Here is a 20,243-nt window from a genome sequence, read left to right on the forward strand (position 1 = left end):
TGTGCACCACCACATTGAGCCATATTCACATTTAATTCCTTCATTTGCATCTCAGAATGTCAACCTCTTTTGCCTCTACTATCTTCTTTTATCCTGACCCTGATACCACTGCTCCTTCTCATGCACTCTTGAGTGTAGACAGTAACTGAAGTGATTAGAGGTATACATAGTAACACACTGGTATTAGGGGAAGTGAATTAACTGATTCATGTAGTAAATAATAAATGCCTAATTACATATATACATATGTAATTCTCCTTTTAAACTTATTTGTCTAAGTAAGGGTACAGTTGTGGCTTTTGTTACAAAGTAATTAAATATATATCCTACAAGTGTTTTTTAAGTGTAAATCAATATACCTGCAAACAAGATGCAAAGCTTACAGAGGAAGACGTAGGAGAAGACGAAGCAATGAAGTCGCAGCCTGTACGCTGTGTTCAGTTCATCTGCAGGGGACTGCTGTTATGCTCACGGAGGATGGTAGCAAGCGGAAAACATTGTCTTCAGCTGCTATAAAAACCAATGGTCCTTTGCCTAATGCTGGTTCGACAGTTTTTTTCCAGTGGCTTGAATGTGACTGTTTCCCTTTTGTATCTTTTTCCTGCAGACACGCAGTGCTCCGTGCCTGTACAGTGTACTGATAGAACCGATAAACAAGAAGCGCTGTTTAAGCCCCAGGCTAAAGACGATACAAATAGAGGCACGCTGTGCATCACATCTGTTACACCCAGAGGACTGGGCCGGGATGAGGAAGATACTTCCTTTGAATCGCTTTCTAAATTCAATGTCAAGTTCCCACCTATGGACAATGACTCTACTTTTCTACATAGCACTCCAGAGACGCCAAACATCCTTACTCCTGCCACACCTGAGGCAGTGTGTGAGGACAAATTTAATATGGAAGTCAGAGACAACCCAGGAAACTTTGTTAAAACAGAAGAAACTTTATTTGAAATTCAGAGAATTGACCCCATAACTTCAGCTATACAAAACCTTAAAACAACTGACAAAACAAAACCCTCAAATCTTAGAGCTCCGTGTTTGCCAGCTGGAGACCATAATGTGTTCTATGTAAATACATTCCCACTTCAAGACCCGCCTGATGCACCTTTTCCCTCCCTGGATTCCCCAGGAAAAGCTGTCCGAGGACCACAGCAGGTAACTGTTTTGCATTAACAAATATTTTATTATGTGTGAACACACATTTTGTCATACATGCACAAATACGAATCGCTTTGAAGTTCTCAGACAACGATTTTAAATTAATGACTATCCAGAATTGAGGCTTTCAGTAAATATGTAAGTTCTCTATTAAAGGACATGAATTTTAAATACGAATATGATAAAGCTCAATCATGGTATTTATGGCATGGCTTTACTTGCATAGTCCTCTTCAATCACAGTGTGTTTACTTCAGTGTTCTAGTGGATGCTTTATTAAATTCAGTAATGTGAACAAATATTTAAAAAACTTGTGCATGTGCACATAATAATGTGTAATTTTCCATAGGAGATAATTGAACCAAATATTCAGAATAAACTGTCATTCAATTTACTTCTGTTACAGTCGCGATTTCATCAGCACACAGGTCTGTAGGGTTCAGTTTGTTTTCTAACCTGATACTAAGCAGACGTCCTTATATGTTTTTCAGATAATCTGTGCATATGAATGATTTCATCAATGTCTTCTTTACTATTTGGAAAGCAAAAAGACTTCATAGCCCATGAGTTTAATCCTACCACCCTGTCTTTCAGATTCAGGTTCTTTCACAGAAACATTCTTTTTGTTAGGGATTTAAAAAAAAAAAAAAAAAGTTTTGTTTAATTCCTAAAGGCAAATGAAAAGTATGTAAATGTTAAAATAAGTAGAAGTTTATGAAAAATAAATTCTCATTAGAACTTTCAAACATTTGATTTTCTTTCAGATTAAAAAAAAACTTAAAACTTTGGCTTTAAGTATTTTTAGCAGTTATAGGCTTTTAAACAGCGTGTAAGGAGGCAGTAGTCGAGCTGCAGTATGTTTTGGTAGGGAGTAAAACTAGGGATTCGGACAGGTCTTAATTATTAAGTTCCTATGTTCTACCACGTACCTTATTTCACATTACCGTCTCAGCTATGGTTGCTACCAAATGAAACAATTAAACAATTTCACTTATGGCGAGTGGAATTCCTGCGGAGCTGTGAACTGCATCAATTCTAATGCTTGTTACTCTCCTCCATTATATCTCTTGCTTGTTCTTTTACTAGTCCGTCTGTGCGCTCATGTTTCAGTAGATGGCACCCTGCATTGTACATTTACTTTCTATATTGCAGCAAGGGAAACAGCTGGTATGTGATTACAACTTGATGGAAAAGTATTCAGCTTTAAAAATGCAAGAGAATTGGTGTTGAGCTGTCACAAGACATGGGGCATAAGGTTAGATAATTGATATTTTGGCAGAAAAAGCAAAGAAATTGGTTTGATTTAAAGGCCATGTTACATTTCTAGGTTTCAAAAATATTTATTTAAATGGGTCTTTTTAAGCATTACTTTCCTGTAATGGAGAAAGCTCATAAATACAATTATTGAGTTGCCCACAGACAGGAAGAGGGGAAATTTAGGTTACATATTTTGCTTTTACTTTATATTAAGCATTACTACCGAATATGTATTTTTTGCTTCTGTTTTTCATAGCAAAGACTAAAATATATATCAGCTTATTTTTCTTCAGTGTGATTATTTTCTTTTTTTACTTTTGCTGAGTCAGTAATTGGGGTTTTAAATAAATTCCAAGAACAAGCTGCACCAAAAGCTACTAATGTCAGATTTCAAAAGTAAACTGTCAGTGGAAGACTGGCTTAACAAATTTAGGAACTGACTCACTTTTTTTAAGTTAATTTCTTGCTGTTGTATAAATCTTAATACAAATATCTTTAAGGTAATAATTGCTATATGACAGTTTTGCATTAAAGTATAACACTTGAAATTAGTTAACTTTTAATTAACCTCCACTTATGTACTTAAAATTATTACTGTTTTTCATCAGCAAAAATTTTCAACAAACAATTACTTTGCCCCAAATTTTTTGAAATAAAATAAAATTTATTTTAAATACTGTTAGTTTTGTGGCAACAGGCACTTGTCATGAAAACAAATGAAGTTCACATTCTCCGGTGTTTGTACTAACACTTGAATGTGTCATGCTACCTAAACAAAGTGGACATATTAATATTACGCTGTACACAGCTGTCCTACAGTGCCCACTGTTAGTGATGGCTTGAAAGCCACGTACTGTGATTAACAATACTGTGTTTATATAAATACCAGCTAACTAGAATGAAGTTAAAGGCATAAAAACTGTCAGGTGCTGAACTGAGCTGTGTTCCATTACAAACTTAATAGTAATTGGCGCACAAAGAGCCTCTTTAAATGTTTTTCTCTGAAGTGACTATGTCTCTGTCAGAGGAATTTATCTGTCAAGGTAAGAATGTGTTTTAACAATCTGACGGACATGGTTCAGGGAAAGCTATTTAAGCTATTTTTGTCAATATCATTTTTATTAAAGACTATTACACTAATTCATATATATATATTATTCTAGGCTTATTAAAAACATATCTACAAGTTTTTATTTCCCAGTAATTATAATGGAAATGGTGCTATAAAATTACAGTTTTCCATAGTTCTTTAATTGGGCAATTATTGACAGGCTTCATTTTATTTGTTGGCAAGAAAGAGTAAGGCCAACTATAAAACAGATGTAAAAAAAAAAAGTCAAAGGAATGTGTCTCAGGTTAGGTTTTATTGAGATATTTAATATCTGTACTTTTTAGTTTAAAAGAAACTGTTTGGACAAATCAGAATGCCGATTATATGTGATTTGTTTATTTTTATTTTGAATTGCCTTCAGTAAAACTGCTTGCACATGTACTATTAAAGACCATATAATTTACGGTTCCTATTGTGAAGTAAATACAGAACTTAATAAAGTCTCAAGTATTGGCCCTTGTTTCAGAACTATTGCCATTGAGATAACTGACTATTAATGAGTCCTGCTGTTAAGGCGCAGTAATTTTAAATGTGTAAAGATAAAATCCAGGAGTGTGGTTAAGTTGTCCCGCTCTGGAAAAGAAATCTGCTTTCATGTTACAGAATTCAGATAGAAATGTCATTCAAATATTTGGATTTGAAGTTTAGTGCAAAATGCTTTTAAACATAATAAGATGTTTTTACTTGTTTCTTGCAGCCCTTTTGGAAGCCTTTTCTTAACCAGGACACTGACTTAAGCGGTTCAGACTCAGAACTCCTTAAGCCTCAAGTGTGTGAATTCTGTCAAGAGCTCTTCCCACCATCCATTACATCCAGAGAGGATTTCCTTCGGCATCTTAATACACACTTCAATGGGGAGACTTGAGACATATTTGAAAACAAAACACATCACATCCTCTGTGATGTGATTTTGTATTTTTAATGCTAAAGAACACTTGCTTGTAAGCTAAATTTAAGATTGTTTATAAAAGAAATTCAGTGTCACAGCTACTTGAATTTTTCTCTAAACTTGTTACTTTTATTTTTTAATAATTTTGTATAAAACTGTAATTCATTATATTCCTGTTTATAATATATTGCCATGCCTCAAAATTATGCATGTGACTTACAGAGTTATATAATCATAATTTATGTTTCAAATACCTAAGCTCATTGTTTGACTCTCATGAGATCTATTAAATTTGGTGATTTCAAATGTTTATAGGGTACTGTGTATAGGATTTCATTTGAATTTTTAATTATTTATGCTGGAAGTAATATTTCTTTAAAATACATATGTACCTTACAGATAATAGCAGACAATATAATCTAAGTAAATATCGAATCAGACATTAGTTACCCAGTGAAAATTATTTAAACATTTTAAATCATTTTTTTAAATAACACATGGTTTTAAATTTTACTATGTGTATAGATGCATGCTTAAATGAGTTAAATATTAAAAGTTACTTATGGTGTGATTATTAAAAGTGTTCCTTGTTTCTGAGACAAATAGATCACATTGGGGAACGTTCCTAACATTCATGTCTGGCATTTATTGCACATTAATAGGTCACTGTACATTTTTAAATGATCTTTCAAACTAAGCAATCTAAATTTTTATTCCTTTTATTAGAAACAAATTAAAAAGCCTGTAAGGAGAATCCATATTTATTAATTTAGATTACAAATATTCAAGTTCTTGTTGAGAAATTTGCTATTCATTGTTAGCAGCCTGATTGACGGCCACTGGGGATGGCGGAGAGAGGTCCCAAGTGTGCAGTGCTGCAGAGCTGTCTAAAACGAGACTTCCCTTCCGTTCTGCACCATTCTTGCCCTTTGGGCTTCTCTTCCCACCTCCCTCCACCCCCAGTTTTTAAAAATGGTTGACACATGGCTTCCATTTTATGAAGTAAGCATTGACTTGTAGCTTTCAACAGAAATGTAACTGTCCTTGAGCAGTGTCTGATACTGGCGGGTTAGCATGGGGGAATTTGAGTAGGCCTCTGTGCCCAGTGGAAGGATGAGAGTGGCACCTCGACTTCTCAAGGTGCCGAGCGCATCACTTTGACATCTTCCTCACCAAGGTGACATAGTGATCATTAGGCATGCACTGTGAGGGGGTCTGAGGCATGTGTGCTCTGCCATTGCCACTAGGCTGAATGGAAATGCCTAGACAATTATCCAAAGGCTCTTTCCTTCTGCCTAGTGCCCCCTCAGTACACACACACAACCCAAAACTTCCCAGTAAGTAGCAGTCAGGATACACCCCACTACCTATTGAAAGGGGATTTTTTTCCCCCTCCTCTCACACAATCTTTACTGGCTTGCTGACAGACAACCAAAAAGAACTCTGTATCCCAGAAAGTGACTCAGCGTGGCCCACTATTCCTTTCTCGAGCCATCATGTCCTCGCCACTTTTAGTAAGGTGGGAATTTTAGATTCCAGCAGTACCAAGAGCTCCAAATTCTTAGGGCAGAGACCACATTGGGCCACTAGAGAGGAGCCTTCTGTCCTGCTCTGCAGAGGAGCCGCAGCTCGGAAGGTGGAGTGGACACAGTCCAAGGGCTGTCCCTCTGTCTTATTACTGAGCCATGCCAGGGCTGCCTCTGGGCTTCTGCTAAGCTGGCCGGGTAAGAACAGCTCCCAGGTAAGAAAGCTACATGCGCAAAACGCTGAGTCTGAAAAAAACCACCCCTGCCGAGGCGAGGCAGTTGTGAGCGGGATGCCTGAGAAGTGGGAGGTGAATGTCCTCGGGATGCCCCCCCCCCCCCCCCCCCCGAGCAGCTTTCCCCGGAGGCTGAGGCTGCTGCCAGCGGGGACATCTGCTTTCTTACACTCCAGCCTGGCTCACCCCGCCCCCTCAGCCCCGGGTTGCGTGGTTATTTTACCAACACCGGGGGAGGGAGAGCTTGAGGAGGTAGAAAAGGGACGGATGGAAGCTTAAAAGATTTTCTTCCCACTCCCCCCAAGTCCCCTCCTTTCTTCTTCACATCTTTTAACCTTCAAGGTAAAGACTTCATAAATATGAAACAATAAGGGAGTCTGCTGGCGCGCAGGCCCGCCGTGGGCTGGCGAGGCTGCCGGGTGCCAGGCCTCGCTCTTCGCCTCCATCCTCCGGAGTCGAGCCGCGCTCGGCGGATTCGGCTGGGCGCAGGGGCCGGCGGTGAGCGCTCATCCCGTGGCGCCTTCGCTCCCGGCTGCTGCCTCGACAGCTGCTTGTAGCTACAGTAATTAGACTGTCAGTGCTTGTTAGAGGAAAGAGGGGAAAACACGCTTCTGACAGCAGATTCCGAGACTCCCCAGTTTGTTAATTTCTAAGAGATCTTTAAAGCATTAATTGAGGTCTCCCCAACTCTTCCCTCCCGCCCCTCTCCCCAACTCCTCCCGTCCCAAAAATATCTTTAGGAGAAAATTCTCTCCGCGTGGAAGCAGTGTTTCCCGCAAAACTGCCAGCCCGCCCCCTGCTCACGCGCGCGCGCGCGCACACACACACACACACACACACCGTAGTTTACATATGCATATATAGGCACACACGTATACGCAAGGTTAACTCGGTGGAGCACTCGTCCAAATAGGCACCGAAATTGCATTTAAAATGATAATAATAAATAAATAAATCAACTAGGAAGGAAGGGGGGAGGGAAGCAGAAGTCGGGAAGAAAAGAGAAAAGCAGCAGGCTGATTACGAGGTGTCAAAACTGCCAGGAGCAAGAAGGTGATAGCAATCAGGGGTGAGAAGAGTGCGGCATTCGTGCGGGGCAACTAATTATCCGTCTCATTTGAGAAGAGCAGCATTTGAGGCAGCAGCGTTCGCCTGCTGAACGGTGACAGATTGGCGCGGAGGAGAGGGGAGGTGTTAAAACAATGGAGCCGGGCGCGCGAGCGCTGCTGCATGCTAATCAGCCCTCCCTCCGCCTGCCTGCCGCGCTCCCTCCTTCCTCCCGCTCCCTCCTCCGCGCGCCGTCCTCCCGCCTGCGGCGCTCCCTCCTTTCCAGCGGGCCCGCCGCCGCCCGCTTCCCGCTCCCTGGCTTTCCCGCGCGTCCTCCCCGCCGCTGGCGAGCCGCACCCGGGTTGGCCGGCCGAGCGAGCGAGCGAGCGCAGCCCGCATGGGGCGCCCCGGAACCACGTTCCCCGCACACGCCTGCGGTGCCTGCCTGCGGGAGAGCGGGCGCGCTGGGCGGCCACGGGGTCCGAGCAGCCCCGGGGGCCCAGGGACACCCCCGGGTGGGAGAAAGAGCCAGAAGGGCAAAGCTGGACCCAGGCTGGCCCGGGTTCCTCGTGCTCGGCCTCCACCCCACAGCCTTCCAGCCGTAGTGCGAGCTGCCGCGCCGCGCTCGCTCGAGCTGTCGGGGATGTCAAGCCCCCCCCCAAGCCCCCCGCAATAACCCGCGTCCCCCCTCTCCAAAGGCTGCTAGCTGTGACCCTCGCACCCCGGCTCCCCGGCCTGCGCGCTTTAATAAGCCGGAGAGGGCCATACAATTAGTTGTACTCCCAAACCCTGACCTGCTGACCCCAAGACTAGGCTAACGGGCCTTCTGTGCCATATGCCCCTGAGAATATCACCTAAGACGGCAGCGGGTGCGATGCACGCCTTTACAAAGCAGGCAACCCTCACCCAGTCAGGGGCACCCGGTGATGGAGGCCTGGTGGCTGGTGCGCTGCGGCCCTCCTTGGTCGGTTGGCTCAGTATTCTGGCCTGTGACTAGCTGGGCTTACACAGCAACACTAAAGAATCCGCCGTAAACCGAGTCTGGTCTGAAAAGTCTTCCGTACCTGTTGTGGATCGCTGGGCAGCCAGTGGAGGTTTCGCTGCCGTTTCCCCCTTTTGACCCGCAGAGTTGATGGTTGAACACGAAAACACTCAGCAGTACCGTTTCATCGACTATTCTTAGGATTAGGCTAAAGGGTCTCAGCTGGAACCCAGAAACAAAGAGCTGAATTCTCCTAAGGCGCCGAGCTATTAGTTAACCAGGTGCCTAAATTAACACGAGAAAACTTTCAGATAACCTCCACAGTATAATTTTCTTTCTACCGACTTTTACTGCGGTACACATTGACACAAACAACTGTGCGGAGGCTTATTGAGGACACAAGGCTTTCGTTTCTATCATTGCCTTTCCCCTGGAGTTGAAATGTCTCCTGTGAAAGTGCACAAATACAAAATCAAGTGGCTTGAGTGATCTGAGTGTCTTTAGATTCTCACTCCAGTCGTATGGAAAGGTACCCAAGTGCTCTCTATGTAAATCATTTCCTCATTTAGAAAACGCCCAAGACGTACCAATAAAGCAATGGCTGCACAGTTATTAGGATCTACCTACTAAAATGCCAAGAAGCTTTAAGATTGAAAATTCCTGAAAAGACTTAAAGTATTGTGTGCTAGTAAGCACAAGTACTTTTGGTTTCTCCCCTGGAAAACCGCCGAACAGACCTCTGCCCTTAGTCCATCACAGCCTTTTCAGTGCTATACTGTTAGCCTGCGTTTGCAAAAAAAATCCCCAAGTCTGTTAAAACTGGAATCCATCTAACAGCAAGGGGAGGGGGAATTACATCCATTAATGTAGACCTGTGTTCAGCAATTCCATCGATATCGAAATTTATTATTTATCAACCCTTTTCTTCATTAACTAGTTCTATAGAAGCATTGCATTTAAGAGTGTGAATTTCTGGAGTTTGATTCCATGTTGCTTTACGCATATAAAATAGCTAACAAAAATTATTTACCTTTCATCGGCTTGGTTTTTATGGGCCTAGGATAATTTCTTCTCAACCCGTAGACCTCACAAATTTGCATGGCTGTTTGAATGGTGTCTTTACAGATAAGTTTTTATTTGCACATAAGGACAAAAAGGTGAAGTGAAATTTGGTCCCAGTGGAAACCTGATAGCTTCCCTGAACATATGGCTCACTGGGCTGTTATTTCCTCTTTGAGATCATTTTCCAAGATATTTTTTTAATATATACATCAATTTGACACCAGTTATAAAGAAAATATATTGGTTTTGAAGATGCTTCCACCTGGGACATATCTCTTAATAACAAACCATGTAGTCAGGTGTACCTCTGAATTCACAGGCTTGGCGAGGAAGGCAAACTCTGAAACCAGTTATCACTGACAGCTGATTTACAGTCTTCAAAATGAGTTAGTTTTGTAGGTTCTTAGAAAGCCACAACCAGGATAATTAACACAGGTTAGGGGTGAGTGCAGAAAGCTGTTTTTGGAAGGCCCTGCACTTGGGGTACAGTGTCAAAAAGACCTCTCTCTCGGTAGATACAAATGATTTGCCACAAGTGTGTGGTGCCAGCTTAAGACTTAAGGGGAAAAATCACAGCACTGAAAAAGATGTAAATGTTCCATTGGTAAGAAAGGGGAGAAACGGTGCTGAAACATGTGCCTGTTCCCATTATGCTTAATTTACTATTCAAGACAAGTTTTTCCTAATAAGCTCTATTGTTTCTTTCTGTTTTGTAAAATTTAGTATGTGTGAGACAAAAACCAGATTCAGAATGTGAATGAAGTCTGCTTAGCAGAAGATTGTTGGAGATTATGGTTCAAGAAAGACCTCAAATCGAAAGAGACATCACCCAACACCACTGATACCATGCAAGGGCGAGTTTCCTAGCCCTGATATGTGACTACTTGCAACAGACAGCACTGCCAACTTCCTCCAGCCTCAGGACACCTCTGAGATGAATTCATACTCTTAGGAGAGCACCCAGTGCCCAAATGTGTAGAATGAGGGCCCTATGTCTATTCACCACCAAGCTTCAGCTCTTGTTTCATTAACATTATTCTTCTTCCATTGGCCTCAGTCCAAAACTAGGACAGAAGTTAACATCTGGGCATGTCCATCTGTGAATGGTGGATGTCTGTAAGTCACACCTCTCCAGAGAATGGCACTTTACTATGAAATCCCTTCACATACACACACACACACACACACACACACACACACACCATTTGAACATGACCCCTTGCCATCTACAAAGCCTAGATAATCTGGGGTATATGTCCTTTCTTAGTTAAGGCTCTACAATGAATACACCAAAAAACTGATGTGCTGATATTATTTGTTTGGAAAGAATACATAAAAGATGTTATAATTTATTAATTCAAGGAACAGGTTTTTTTAAAATAATAATGCCTAGTTGATGGCCCAATTTAATTTTTGTTGTTGCTGTTTTGTGTGGAGGGTAGGAGGAAGCAACACTACCCAAAGAGAATAATGCATCTCTCAAAAGCACTTAAGTTAGCTAGAACTCAACTAAGGCTCTCCAAAGCGTGGAGCTATTCTTGTTTTCATAAGGTCCCTTTCACACTTGCACACACACAAAGTACACTGACTTTATACTGAGCTTCGTAAAGAAGCTAAATCCATCCCAAAGTCTTTTGATAAAAGAGGCTAACAATTAAGCTAAGTGTGATGAGGAGCGTAGGGACCCTGGCAGTAAAATGAGGCCTGCTGTCCGGGTATTATGAGTTCGCCACTACTGTGGCAAGGGCCTCAGGACATCTCTGTTAGATGAAGACGTGCCTTCACTGCTGAACATTTCTCAGGCTGGCCCAGATGGAGGTAGAGAGGGTATAGAAGTGATTTTTTTTTTTTTTCATTTGAGATACTTCAGATAGGACAGCAATTGTGCCTCTAAAATGCCCAGTTAACCCGCACCACAACTCCCAACCGACAATGCTAACTCCCAATAATCAGAATTCTGAACCAGAGGCTAGATTCCCCTCAAGGAAGAACAAGAAAGGAAGGCAGTGTGAGCTTTGCCGTAAGCCCAGCCCCATTCTGAAACCAGCCTGTGCTGCTCTCCAGCTGCAGGCTGCGCTTGGCTCCAGTTGGCCTTCCTTGTCCTGAGGGCCCTGCAGCGCAGAGGCAGGTCTCCGCCTTGCATTATCATCCCTCCCTCTCGGTGAATCAACTCTGGAAACAGCTCTCATTAGACATATAGTTTCTCTGTTTGCACTTGTTAAATAGCACTGAGTGTCGGTGGGAAAGGGGCATGCTGTGTGGGTGTGTTCCTACAACTTCAAGCAACTGGCTTACGAGGTGGCTAGCTCACAAGGGAACCGAAGAATCCAGAAGGGTGACAGAGCTTGCTTGAAAAAGCTCTTCCTAACTGGGGCTGGAAAAGAAATGCAAGCAGCAGCGGGGAGGGGGGGCTTCTTCCCTTCTTCCCTAGTGCAGCTTTGACACAAACACACACACACAAGCACGCACACAGGCACGCACGCACACAGGCACACACACACACACTTGTGCAAAGCCCCACTGCTCTTTGGTATCCTTTTCCATGAAGATTTACTATGGGCATTTTGAGAGCCTTTCCTTAGGCACCTACAAGACATTAAGTGAAATTCCTAGATTAGAGCCTTTGAAAACTTTCAAAGCAGGTTTTGCTTTACTCTTTCTCTTTAAAGTTTCCAAGACCCAACTTAGTTCTCTGTCACAATAAAAACTAATACGTGATACTGCTCTATACAAAGGGTTAGAAAATTACATACAGTCCCTGACAGGGGTTCTGTTGTGATGGCCACAGATATGGTGAGAGCCAGCAGACCAACAACCCCAGAGAAGGAACCCTCAAGGAATCTGCTTTCTCCAGGCTGCCCATCAAAGCTGCCCATTGTCTTCCCCACCACACAAAGTACCTGGAAAACTATGCCAGAGAGACAACTAATTTTCAAAGGAAAGATCTGGTAAAAGTGTATACAATATCAGGATTATGTCAGAGAATCTGGCTTGCTATCTACCTTACGAGTGTGGTTTCTTCGATTAAAGGAGTTTTACAGAACTGATTATAGATTTAGCCAATAAAAATACAGGATCCTCAACAAATTTTGAAAATAATTTTTTTTAGGACAAGAACGTCCCTCACTATTTGGTAGCTTTATTTTTAAATATCATATGGACCATAAAGACATTCAATCAGTTCTTAAGAGAGCCTTCCCCTAAAGGTCTGGGGAGATAGCTCTGGAGCCTGGAATTTTGATTTTTGCCTCCCGTTCACCAGACAGGCCAGACCTCCCAAAATGCAGATTTGCTGCACACAGTACTTCTCTCGATTTTGATTAAACAAAGCTCTGGGTTATTTTCGTAAGAGTTCATTTAGTCTCCGCAAGAAGGTGAGCTTTGAGAAGGGTGTTTCCTTTCTTTCAGAGCTCTTAGCATCTATCTTGTCTCCTTTCCTGCTGCCTCAGGTGACTGGGAGGGACACTAAAACCTTCTTGACTCTCATTCTGACCCAACTGCCCAGCAAAGCTGAGGAATTGGGTCTGTGGAGAACAAAAGCAGGAAGCCAGGAAGAAGGCCCAGGGCCCTATCCAGTTAAGCACTACAGGGTTGAGGGCCTCATAGGCCTTCCCGAGGCCTGAGCTATAGAGGCCAACTCTAGGCCTGCTGTCCTTCACTGAGTGAAGTTCAGAGGCCGAGGACCAGGGGCTGGGGCTGGGGTCCCCGGGCCCTTGCAGCCTGGCTGCTGCCAGGCTTCTGCAGGGCGATTCTTCCCCTCATTTGTTGCATTGTTTGCATTAATATGAATATCTTGTTCTGTTTGTTTTGTCTCCTGGGAGCCAATAAAGCTGTGAGTTTTTTCTTTACACCAAATGCAGCTCTACGGGCGATCAATCAATGGGTAGTCTTCGGATAATCTGCGAGAGTGAGAAATCTAATAAAGCTAGCGACTAAAAAAGGAAAACCAGATCTATTTTTCTCTTAGGTTAACTACGTCAGGATTAGTGTGCTCCGCTTCCGCTGCCGGGTTTAACTTTTAATGGATTTGAATGTCAAGATAAGAGGGAGCTGGGGGGGAATGAGGAAAGAGGGCCTTTCGGGGCTATTCCGGGTTCTGAGGTTGGGGGGTTCTTGCAGGAGGAAAAGTCAGTGTTCCCTTAAGTCCCAGAAAATGAGAGAGACGTTGGGGTCTAATAAAATACACCCTTACAGCGAGAGCCACCCACAGCTTTCCAAAGAGAAAGGCAATGTACATTGATAATGAAGTCAACTAAACAATGGGAAATCAAGTTCTCATTGCCTCCCTGCACCAAGCTCTTGTTCACCAAACTCAACACACCAAATCATTTTCTGGAACGCTCTCAGCTGGCAAGACAGGGAAGCTCAGAGTCTGCCTGGACTGCCATAGTGATACTCACCGCACAATGTAACCCAAACCATTTATAGACAGATCAAAATAACTCTCTGAATTATCTAATATTAACAGCTGAACGGAAGAGCCCAAGATTACGTGATGAATTTGTTAAATCGCAGAAGCAATTGTTTTGGATTGCTAATTAAAAAAAAACAAACAAACAACAACAACAACAAAAAAAAAAACAAGCAAACCCCATGACTCTAGATATGACAACTGAAAATACCCACAAATTATTTAATAAATGAAACGTCTAACAACTTTAACACTTCCTGGTCGCCTTGTTAATAAATGTAATTTGAGGTAGATTTTAAAAATCTTCAATCTAAACAGTGAATTCATTACGCGCCATTCGGATCTCTGGATGCCTATGGACTTCTTGGAATTAGGTGCTAAATAGACAAAAGTGAAGCAAACTGCCTTTAAAAGCACAGCATGACCATGTAATTCTTTTTCCAGTTTGTGGTAAAAAATGATGAAACTTCTTTCCAAGTAGCTATCACCCAGATTTAGTGTGAAAAGTAGTGTAATTGTAATTCACGCCATCAGGGTCTATCGCTGATAGACGATCAGCTGTTCTGTGGTGGGAGAGGCTTTCTTTTCAAATAGGAAAGCTGCCAAGTGCTCTGCGATACCTCCAGCTAGCTTATCGGATTGAGTTCAGAGCCAAAACAGCAGCTGCACACATATGCAAATTGGCAATTAATAGTATAACATTCTGCAAAAAGAAAAAAATGTTTAAAATTTTTTTAAAGAAAATAGAGAGAGCTACCTGCACATTAACCTCCCCTGTACCTGGGCCTGCTAAGATGAATGACTAAGGATTAATTACCCTCTGGAGAGGGCTGGCTCTTTATTGCCTTCTCTTCTGTAGGAAACGTCTTTGTTGTCTCTGAGTTTTGCCTGCTTCATCGAACACAATGGGCTCTCAACAAGAAGTTTAAAAATAACTTCAGAAAAGACCCTATATGTTTGATTCCAGGAAGAGAGGGACATTAAGTCATTCCCACTGATCTTCTTGCCCTATGCAGCGATCACAAAGCAAGGCCTTTCACATCCTTGTGAAATGACATCTTGTTCCTGGTGTTATCTTCTTCCACTCCAGCTTGCAGTGGGAACAAACTTCACATCCTGGGGTGCTGCTTGCCTCCCTTGATTCCTGTCTGTCTCTCCCCCCCATTGACAGCAGTGCCATTTGTGTGTTTCACACAGCAGTTTGCAGTGATCCAGCGAGGTTGACGGTTATGTTGCCCAGCATGTATAAACACGGCACCCAATGTTTCTTAAAAAAAAACCATTTGTTAAATTTTGTAACACCCCTCTTCCCCCACTCCACCCCAATGTAATTTAATTCTTATTCTCTCTCTCTCTCTCTCTCTCTCTCTCACATACAATACATTGTTTTCTCTGATATAATGATACAGGAGTTGTGACGGGAAGTAGGCCTGCTACCTAAGCCCTTAAAAGGGCCTGCCATTCCTCACGGCAGGCTCTCCCCCCAACACTTAGTCTTCACCTCATGCTCTTTCCTTCAGTCTCTCCATCTCTCTAGTGTGAGAGTGGAGTGGCTAATAAATGCGGCTATGAATTTTTTCCCCCACTACTAGCAATTGAACCCAAGGATTCAGGCATGTGAGTCAGGTACTACACCTGGAACCATACCCCCGTATCATCTGGACTCAAACACTTCCATGGCTGAAGGGCTCCTGGTTTCTGGGCTGTTCCGGGTCCTTGGCATTCCCAAGTCCCAGGAGCGTGGAACTTAGCTCAGCACCCTGCTTCCCCCTTAGCATGGAAAGAGGAGAAAGTTTTATCTTGCTTTCTTTTTCTGGTGGTTGAGAGGTGATAGCTTACCTTCGCCTGACTGTGCCATGCAGGAGGCTTAAAACCTCCATTTCTTTTTCTCCTGTTACCTGTGTTTCTGCGCTCTGTTTTATTGCAAATGAACTATGTCTTTAGCTTACAAACATTCTTCTTCTTACATTCTATGGACACTTCTAATCTGGGACAAATTTGGAATTAATAATGTTCCAGTTGAAAGGACACTTCACACTTTCATTGTTAATATAGGGTTTGAGCTGAGATGCTAACATTACTGATTTTTCATGAAGAAATACACTCATGTAAAATTTAAATATATTTATTTAAATATATTTATTTAAATTTTCAAGAAAAAATACTTGGAATGGTGATGAATTAAGAATTGAAGACAATGTGGAGCATAGAACTTTTCTTCCCTCTGAAGAAACTATCTTTAAATCAGCCCACTGTACATTTTTAAATGAGTACCTTTCTCTGATCTCAGCAGACACATTCTATGTCCAGAAGACTAGGTGTATAGGAAGAAAATGATCTTTACCAAGTTTAAATTTTATGCATAAGTATTGTTTTTCTTAACTTGTGATCCAACTTGAAAGTATTGTTAGGCTTTCCAGTTTTCTTGTGATTAAATGAAGAAAGGTTTAAAAAGCGAGAAAGTCATTGAAAAGTTGCTTTTGAATAAAACAGAGAAATGGGATTGCCAACTTTCTCTATAACTTCATTAGCATGGCTGTATATACATTTGCATGTAAAATGTAGTTAACAAAAATTACGCAGAGGTAAATTTAGTCCCCTAGTGCCTACCTCTATGGTGAAATCAGACCATTTGGCATAGTGCGAAGTCTTCCAAGAAGCCTGGTTTCCACCTGGAAAATAAATTACTAAATTTGAATGTGTTACTTATATTATGGTGAGTTGTCTATCTGTTACATTTTATTTTAGTGCATATACTAGAAATTGTATTTAGAATGTTCTAAAATTGTCATCTGTCAAGGTAGAGAATTATAATTATATACAGAAAAAGTGTCTGACTTTAGATTGTTTTGATGCTGTAGCAATTATGATATACTTTTAAAAATTCAGAATGTTTATGATAAGTTCATAGGTTTAATTATCAGATTTTTACAGTAATTTAGATTAGCCATAGCAAAGTAATTTCCTCCCTCCCTTTTTGGGTGTTGAAGGTTGAATTCATGTCTTCACACGTGCTATGTGTCTGCCACTGAGCTGCATCCTCAGTGTCCTGCACATTTACAGACAAATAGACAATATTTATACATGGGCAGCAATGTCACTTGTACTTCCATTATTTTGTCCTCAAATAATACTTAATTTTTTTGACTGAAGGAATTCAAATCATTTCATTCTCAATTTACCAATATATCTTGGTGTTGTAAATGATAAACAATTTGACTCTAAGTTATAAATACCTGTTTTAGGGGCTGTGGCAATGGCTCAGGGTTAAGATCACCGTCTGCTCTTCCAGAGGTCCTCAGTTCAATTCCCAGCAACCACATGGTGGCTCACAACTATCTATAATGAGATCTGGTGCCCTGTTCTGATGTGAAGGCACACATGCAGATATTGTATACATAATAAATAAATAAGATTTAAAAAATAAAAAAATAACATATTTTGAGCTGGATTTGGTAGCACACATCAATGATATCTGTACTTGAGAGACAGAGGAGGAGCCAAAGTTTTAGGCCATCCTGGGCTACATAGTGAGACCCTATCTCAAAAAAAAAAAAATACCATTTGAGTAGTTAAAGAGTCTGTGTTGTTTAACATCAAGGGTCATAAGGACGTCAATGGTAAGATGTCACAACTGGTGAGGGCAACACTCCGTGAATTTATCAAAAAGGAAAGATACTGACATTTTCTTATGCTGAAGAGGAAAGAGGTAAGAGGTGCTGGTATGTGACCATGGCCCAGTAAACAGCCGTTGCTACAGATAGTGGGGGGGGGGAAGATGTTGCCTTTAAGTGGAGAAGTTCTTCATCATCTCAGAGGACAGTTAGTCTCCTGAAAGAAGCCAATTTCCTTTCTGAAAGATAGAGGTTGTAAGCAGAATTTACCAGAACAGGTGTGGTGTTGGCATTCTGTACCCTCAAGTGCAGAAACTATATAACCCACTGCACTGTACCAAACATGTCTAATTATTATACTATCGTCACAATAATTATAATTCTTCTGTTTGTCGTTTCAGAACTTCTGACAGGCTCTGTGAATGCAGGTGAATATACAGTGGATACGACCTTCTGTGTGAGCGAAAGGGAGGAGAAGCGGATTCCTATTTAAAGGTGCTATACTTGAGCAATATGGTGTTAAAAATATTTTCTCCTGCACAAGGCATTTGTTTTAAAGAATTTATCTGCAGGATTCGTGGCACTGCTCGGCAGTAAAATAAATGAAGATCCGCTACTTAATATGATAAAAGAGGATTAGCTTAGAAAATCATAGGAAACTTATTTAACCATTGGATTAATAGCCTAAGAGGTGACAGTAGAAGAACAAAAATAATGTCGTGGTTAAACTCTTTCCCTATGGTAGACACTTCACCTCCATTCCCTAGTTCCATTTTAATAGCCACTTAAGAGACGACCATTATAAATAATCTCTGTTTTGCTCTGAAGGAAAAAAAAAAAGGTCAAGTTTAAATCACATGGCTAGTGAGGGGTGAGCCCCCAAAATTCCAGAGCCCACAACCTTGTCAAGTGTTGCAGGTTCACTGTGGTTCATGAAGTGCAGAGGACGGGAGAAGGTTTGAAAACTCTTTCCTGGTCCATGAATTTAGCACCACAGTCAAGGTCCATTTGATCAGGAAATCTTCCTACGACTAGAAACAGCACTACTCTGGCTCATGCATGAAGATGGGCGATCTACACACCCATCCTCGAATTTAGCAATTCGAAGCAGTTAGCTACTCGGACAGTTTTGTATGCATTGCTAAATGCAGACACAAAAACCGCATTTGCAAAGAAGAGGAAACCCAGTTAAACTAGGTTGCAAATTTGGCCCTAATTTAGCGTAGCATTTGTGATACATATAGGTTAGAGTGACATTTATATAATGGTGTGAAATATGAGAAAGCTCCAATGCTAGACACAAAGACTTTACGATTGCTTTTGCCTACTTTGGTTAGTTTAAGAAACAGGAGGAAGAATTTGGTTTTTCAAGCTATGGGAAGCCTTTCAGGATGTTGGAACACTGTTCAGTCCCCTGGGGTTCTGCCTGCTGTACAATTTTAAATGTCTTTTAGCTAAAAAATTGGCCAACAAGGGAAACATCGAGATGAAATCTCTTCTTACTTAGCTGGGAAGTGAGAAACTACAGGGGCCTAGCACAATCTAATTGTGATAGTCAGATATGTGGTCAGTTTGGGGGTCAGAGACTTGCAAGGCTTCTAGCTAACGGTGGTTAGTACCTCTATCCGACTGGAGAAACTATGTATATTAGAATTCGTTTTGGAGAGTCTGTCTTTATGCTTGGTTGGACACAAGATCTACAGGCAGAAGTGAGACTAGATAAACACGCTACACTCTCCTGGTACCTGAGCACGCTCCAGCTCCCCTCTGGAGGCCACTGGAGGGCAGTGTTTTCTCCTCCCGGACCAGCACCTGGTCTCTGACCGCATTTCAAGGGCTGGAAAGACTAGCTCTTGGGAGATGAGTTTCCCTTCTTACTCTGACTGGAGGTTGCCACTCCTGTTTTCATGTCATGGAAGTTATTACTGCTGATCCTTCGGTGCCAACTGAATCGCTTGTGTCTAAGGCCAGATTCCGAAAGAAGATCCTGAATAATATTTGCCATTTAAGAGATTTTTAAAGTTATTAATTAATCAATCATTTGAGAACTGTGTAAAACTGACTTCATTAATTTAAGTGGGAGATGAAAGAAGATATATAACCAAGCGTGAGTAACATTTATTGGAGGTTTTGCATTTGACAACCTCAGTGTTTTATTAAGTTTGCAGAATTGATTATTGTATTATGCTTAATACATATATATGTTTTAAACCATTAAGTCAGCATTTCCTAGCAATAACAAGTGAAGACATTTTTCTAGAAGGTTATTCACCATTCTTTATTATGCACTTGCTTCCTTAGCATAATAATGTAGGAAAATATTTAGATTTTTAAAAATAATTTTAAAGAAACAAAATCTGGCACAGCAGCACAAGTCTGTAATCCCAGCACTTGGGAAGTGGATGCAGGAAGGTCAGGAGTTCGAGGTCATCCTTGCTATATAGCAGGTCCAAGCCCAACTCAGGCTACATGAGACACTGCCTCAGAAGATTAAATAGATAAGCAAATAATCTGTTGTTCAGTGTTTACTTCTTTGTGGGGTTTGTTCAAAATTAAACCAGGTTATCTATCTATTATAACCTGATAGGTATGAGAGAATCAATTTAATCTTTACTTAGAGGCAAATAAAGCTAATTGAATTGTTTTCATTATAACAGTCATTTGTATCATTTCTTAAATGAAAATAATCATTTATTTTATAACTTTTTCAAACCAAATATTGCTATTTTTTTGTAAAATTGATATATAGTTTTAATCTGATGGTTTATTTTGTTCCGTTTTTTAGATATGAAATGCCTAGATACTTAGCTGGGACTTTGCCAACACACGACAAGGCAGCCAGTCACTTGAGGGAAAAATGTACATCTCAATGTCTACACCACACATGGCCTAAATTTTTTTTCATTTTCATTATAGAAGTAATACATATTCATTGTGGACATTATAGGAAT

The 20,243-nt window shown here is 41.3% G+C and overlaps 1 protein-coding gene across 11 annotated transcripts in view; it reads left to right on the plus strand.

Annotated features, from left to right (window-relative positions):
• The window catches only part of Tank (TRAF family member associated NFKB activator), a 77,388-nt gene extending 72,661 nt beyond the window's left edge, over window positions 1–4,727 (plus strand). For 10 of the 11 annotated variants that reach the window (XM_021647370.2, XM_021647368.2, XM_021647373.2 and 7 more), the window contains 2 exons: window positions 608–1,158; window positions 4,226–4,727. In XM_021647370.2, coding sequence (XP_021503045.1) covers window positions 608–1,158; window positions 4,226–4,393 — 719 coding nt within the window. In that variant the 3' untranslated portion in view covers window positions 4,394–4,727. The other variant, XM_060390256.1, reaches the window with a different exon arrangement.
• The last annotated feature ends 15,516 nt before the right edge of the window (window positions 4,728–20,243 follow it).

Source organism: Meriones unguiculatus, chromosome 8 (assembly GCF_030254825.1).
Source record: "Meriones unguiculatus strain TT.TT164.6M chromosome 8, Bangor_MerUng_6.1, whole genome shotgun sequence".
NCBI lineage: Eukaryota > Metazoa > Chordata > Mammalia > Rodentia > Muridae > Meriones > Meriones unguiculatus.